We start from the raw sequence: 5,309 nt of genomic DNA, 5'->3' as shown, positions 1-5,309 counted from the left end.
GGTCAAGAGCCCAAAGCCAGAAGTGGTGTCGTTGCCAAACGTGTGAGTGAAAGACTTCTGGCAGCTCGGATATCTTCCCTTAAGTTATTTGGCTCTTGTTTTCCTCGCTTCACTAATGGGATAGCAGCAGCTACTCAGTCCTGTCGGCAGAACTTCGGTCCTATAAACTAACTCAATTCTTTCTCACACTGAGTAATCAGTATTTTTACTACATTGTTATTATTAATTATTATGATTGCCTGAATTGCCTCGCACAAATTGGTAGCTCAAAAGTGGCAGCTGTTGTTACGGGTAATGGGGGCTACAGGTAAGCAGTCGCCCTGCAGAAGCGTGTGAGAGGGACTGGTGGTTTAGCAAGCTTTCGTGGACTAGGCGCCTTGGGTAAAAGGGAATGGGCCAACTTGTCTTTCTCACATGAAAGCAGAAAAGGCAATGGGCTGGGAAGTGGCCACAGGCTTGTGGATCAGGAAGGCAGTCACTGCTTGTGTCAGTCCAAGCCCACAGTGGAGGAGAGTCTGGGAGCCTCTGGTCCTTGCCCACGCTGGTCCTTGAGCTTGGAGGCGCCACTTCGCTTTGCACCAGGGTGCAGGACTTTGAGCTTAGGGCCCAGGGCACCTTGGAAATGGCCAGTTTGGAAAGGGAGACACACAGAGAAAGACAGACAGATAGACACACACACACGTGTGTGTGTGTGTGTGTGTGTGTGTGTGCGCGCGCGCATTGGGTGCCTGCCTTTCCATTCAGGCAGTTTGAGCTGGGACAGGAGAGAGGTTTAGGACTTTGTGCAAAGAAGTCCAGGAGGAAGAAGAGAGAGTCCGTGAAGTCTGGCAGGCTGGAGCCAGGCGGGGCGGGGCGGACAGGAAGAGGCCCGGCCAGACCCGGGTATAAACGCAGCGGAGGGGGCAGCCGCAGTAGGCTCGGAGTGGCGCGCCGAGCCCTGCGGTCCCGCCTCGCCTCCCGGGCCGCCCCTGCGAGCCCCGGGCGCGTGCACGCCTGCGCGTGCTCGGGCCCTTCCTGGCAAGCTGCTTGTAAGATGAGTGAAGGAGCAGGTGGGGGAGAGGGGAGGCAGCGGGCGAGAGGGCGAGGGGAGCGCTGGCGCTGAGCAGCGCTCACTCGGAGCGCGGAGAGCCGGCCAGACGATCCTGATTCCATGTCCCCCGCTGCCTCCCTGCCAGACTCCCGACGATGATGGCCATGAACGCCAAGCAGCCTTTCGGCATGCACCCCGTCCTGCAAGAACCCAAATTCTCCAGTCTGCACTCCGGCTCTGAGGCCATGCGCCGAGTTTGTCTCCCAGCCCCGCAGGTACGTAGTGGAGCATAATTACCGCTCCGAGGCACATTTTTTGACAGGCACTCGCTTCATGTTTTTTTCATGTCGCCCAGAACAATCGCCGCTGTCTGAACCCCTCGCCTTGTCTCCCCCGCGCTCTCTCGCGGCGCTCTCTCTCTCTCTCCCTCTCTCTCTCATTCATGTCTCTGATCCGCACGTCTGTTCCAACAGAGAGGCTGCCTCCGTATTAATTTTTATGACCTGGGCTTTGAGGAGAGGCATCTCGGTTGCTTGAAAATGTGTTTTAACCCTGAGCTGACAGTATTCCCCACTGACCGTGCCGCGCGCCTTCTTGCTTGCAGCTGCAGGGTAATATATTTGGAAGCTTTGATGAGAGCCTGCTGGCGCGCGCGGAAGCTCTGGCGGCGGTGGATATCGTCTCCCACGGCAAGAACCATCCGTTCAAGCCCGACGCCACCTACCATACCATGAGCAGCGTGCCCTGCACGTCCACCTCGCCCACGGTGCCCATCTCCCACCCGGCCGCGCTCACCTCGCACCCTCACCACGCGGTGCACCAGGGCCTCGAGGGCGACCTGCTGGAGCACATCTCGCCCACGCTGAGCGTCAGCGGCCTGGGGGCCCCGGAGCACTCGGTGATGCCCGGGCAGATCCACCCGCACCATCTGGGCGCCATGGGCCACTTGCACCAGGCCATGGGCATGAGTCACCCGCACGCCGTAGCGCCCCACAGTGCCATGCCCGCGTGTCTCAGCGACGTGGAGTCAGACCCTCGAGAGCTGGAAGCCTTCGCCGAGCGCTTCAAGCAGAGGCGCATCAAGTTGGGGGTGACCCAGGCGGACGTGGGCGCAGCTCTGGCCAATCTCAAGATCCCCGGCGTGGGCTCTCTCAGCCAGAGCACCATCTGCAGGTTCGAGTCTCTCACCCTGTCTCACAACAACATGATCGCTCTCAAGCCGGTCCTCCAGGCCTGGCTGGAGGAGGCGGAAGCCGCCTACCGCGAGAAGAACAGCAAGCCGGAGCTCTTCAACGGCAGCGAGCGCAAGCGCAAGCGCACGTCCATCGCCGCCCCGGAGAAGCGCTCGCTCGAGGCCTACTTCGCCATCCAGCCTCGTCCTTCGTCCGAGAAGATCGCGGCCATCGCTGAGAAACTGGACCTTAAAAAGAATGTGGTGAGGGTCTGGTTCTGCAACCAGAGACAGAAACAGAAACGAATGAAGTACTCGGCTGTTCACTGACTGCGGCGGGTGCGGCACCCGGAGGACCCGGGAGAGCCTAGTGGCATCGCCCCCTTCCGACGGGAGGGGACGTTACGGGACACTCTAGGGTTTTTCCTGGCAGGTCAGGCTCTCTCCCTCGAGTCACAGACTTTCCCCCTTTGCCCCACTTAATTGCCTCCCGGCCATCTCTTCTTCCCCTTTCTCTCTATCCCCACCAAAAAAAGTTCTGGCGCTAAGGAAAAAAAAAATTTTTTTTTCAAGGGAAAGCCTGGTGGGACTTTGTGCTGTCCGAGGTGCTGAAACTCGGCCTTGCTCGTGAGACCGCAGGACCTTAGGCCTGCAGCCCCAACGCAGAGGGGCTAGTGAATTGACCTGGCCTTCCCACTCCAAGGTGAAAGTATCACTTTTATACTAGGCGCCATTAGGCAGGGACGAAGGTAAGAAAAAGAGCAATAGATAATGATATAAAGTCTAGAATATTTAAGCGGGACACAAACATGGAGATTAATTAACTTATTAGAGTATATAAAACACGTCTGTTTCCAAAGGAGAGCCTTATAATAATTCCCTTCTGCGCCTAAATTCTAACCATAGTATCTATTGGTTTACCGTACATTCTCATCAAGTAGCATGGGTTAAGTTCAGGGATGGTGTGTGGGAGATCCGGCCTGCTGGGCTGTTGGTGGTCAGTAAGATTCCAGACAAGGTGGGCCCAACCCAGAGACTGAAAATACTTTGGATGTCTTGGCTGTTGGTGAGCAGAGGCCAGTGCTAGCTCTGGCTGTCTTTCTCGACCCCTTATTTTTTGGGGGGAGGAGGGGAGTTCAGAGGTTCCAGATGAGACCAGGTGAAGAAGACACCCTGTCTCTGATCGCCCCCGTGCCGGCATCAGAGAGTGACTCTAGCTTCTGGAATCGTAGGCAGACCCTTCCAACATGTCTAACCTAACTGTTGCACTTTTATTACTGTGGCTGCTGGCACCACTAGCTCTTGTTATTTATTTAACTCCACCTTCCCTGACCCCGTACCTAGCTCTCTGTGGAAGTTCACTTAGGGTTTTCCAGCAGGGGAAAGCGCAGGACCACAGAACTGGATGTCTTCTCCCTGTGGCCACAGCTCCCTCATATTTTATTTTTCGTTGCTTCCTGTAGTTTGTGTGTTGCTGTGTAACCTTTGGTTTCATTTCTGGAATAGATACAAATAAAACTTTGCATTTCTTCTCTTTACCCCTTATATTAACTTCTAAAATAAATGCTTTATTTTTCGACCTGAATTGCAGAAGTTTTCCTTCCCTGGTGCTAAAGACATTTAGACTTGGTAAGGATTTAAAAATGAAAACCTGTCTCTCTTCCCCACTCCCTTCCCAAGCAGTAACACTCTCTTACGACAAACACAAGGCAACCGGACCTAGCTTCAACTCTCTGGATCTCAAACGCCTTCAAAGGCAATTTCCTCCATGCTTCTTGATGCGAAACTGTCAGGCTATTCTCTTGGAAACTTGGAAGCCCGGCTGACTGGGAGTAAAACTCCAATCCTGTCACTCAAAAGCTAAATCACCTTGGAGCTAGTTTTCTAACTTTTCTATGTCTCTTGGTCAGGATTGTTGGTCTACAGAATGAATACCTATTACCCAGCTCACACTGTTAGGGTAAGGACTGTCTATGGGAGGCGGCTGGTAGGTGGTGCTTGGCACTTGATAAAAAATAAAATACTATTTTAAATGATCCAAACAGCTGCAGAGATGAGGGTAGAGGCAAAGGAGGGTGGGGAGAAAAACAGCTGCTCGGACAGAATATTGGAGCCTCTTCCAAATGTCCCCATTTGAAATGGTCATCAGAAGATTACCACAGAACGGTGTTATCTTGGCGGAGGATTGAGACGCCTGTTGCAGAAAACGGTTCAGTGCTCTGCACGCAGTCGACGCCAGCGAACGGCAGCACCCTTCTCTCCTGCCACTCTACATAGGCGGAAACTTTTTCAGTGCCTGCATGCCTTGGAAACATGTTTGTGGTTTAAAAATTAATGCTACAGCACCAGGAGTCTGCACGTTTCCCTGGTACGTCTTCAAAGAGCTTTGGGTTCTTTGCTTCTGATCCGAAATTCAGAGCAAAGAAGGCTTCGGGTTCCACGGCCAGCCGGCTGTGCGGCTCTCCCGCACAGCCACAACTCACCCCCCACCTCTGTAAAAGCAAACTTGTGAATAGCCCCCAGTTCCGCAGGCCTCAGCCCCTCGCACCCGCCTTGAGCAACCATCCCAGCAATTCCTCCACCTCCCTCTCCATCGGTGTCCTTTAATAATAAATGCCCTTATGCCATTACATTATATTGTGGGTTTTGAAAATTTAAAATACGGCTGATGCAATATTAATTGCCTATAGTGGTATAAAACACAGGGCCGGAGCCCAGCGGGCTGCAGACGAGGCGAGGCGGCCGAGAACGTCCCGCGCTTAAGCGAAGCGCTCCAGAAGGGAGCGCCTTTGCCGGCCGCTGGGTTTCAACCTCAGGTAAGAGCCTTCAGCATCCCTCCCCACCCCCGTCCCCCCAAAAAAGATCCTGATATTCACCTGTATCAACTTTTCAAAAGTTCCCCGCTGCCATTTAATTGATTTTTAAAAAGATTAACTACCACAAAAGTTGGAGGGATTTTTGGAGAGGCAGAGAGAAGCTATCTGCCCATCCGCCGCACACTGGGTCAAGAGTACTGTGCCTCTGCTCTTCTTGGCGTTGCCGGCGCCTAGCCTGGTTGAAGTGTTTTGACCATCTTCTGCCTGCGGGCAGGAGCTGAGGCGCTGTCCA

General features: G+C 53.9%; 1 protein-coding gene across 1 annotated transcript; it reads left to right on the top strand.

Annotated features, from left to right (window-relative positions):
- The first annotated feature begins 1,040 nt into the window (after positions 1-1,040).
- Positions 1,041-3,737, top strand: Pou4f3 (POU class 4 homeobox 3). The gene is made up of 2 exons (XM_021650741.2): positions 1,041-1,305; positions 1,635-3,737. Exons 1-2 carry the CDS (start codon positions 1,186-1,188, stop codon positions 2,529-2,531), a joined length of 1,017 nt encoding a protein of 338 aa, XP_021506416.1. The 5' UTR covers positions 1,041-1,185; the 3' UTR covers positions 2,532-3,737.
- Positions 3,738-5,309: the final 1,572 nt, after the last annotated feature.

This window comes from Meriones unguiculatus, chromosome 2 (assembly GCF_030254825.1).
Source record: "Meriones unguiculatus strain TT.TT164.6M chromosome 2, Bangor_MerUng_6.1, whole genome shotgun sequence".
Taxonomy (NCBI): Eukaryota; Metazoa; Chordata; class Mammalia; order Rodentia; family Muridae; genus Meriones; species Meriones unguiculatus.
This window is presented reverse-complemented; position numbering and strand designations above follow the sequence as displayed.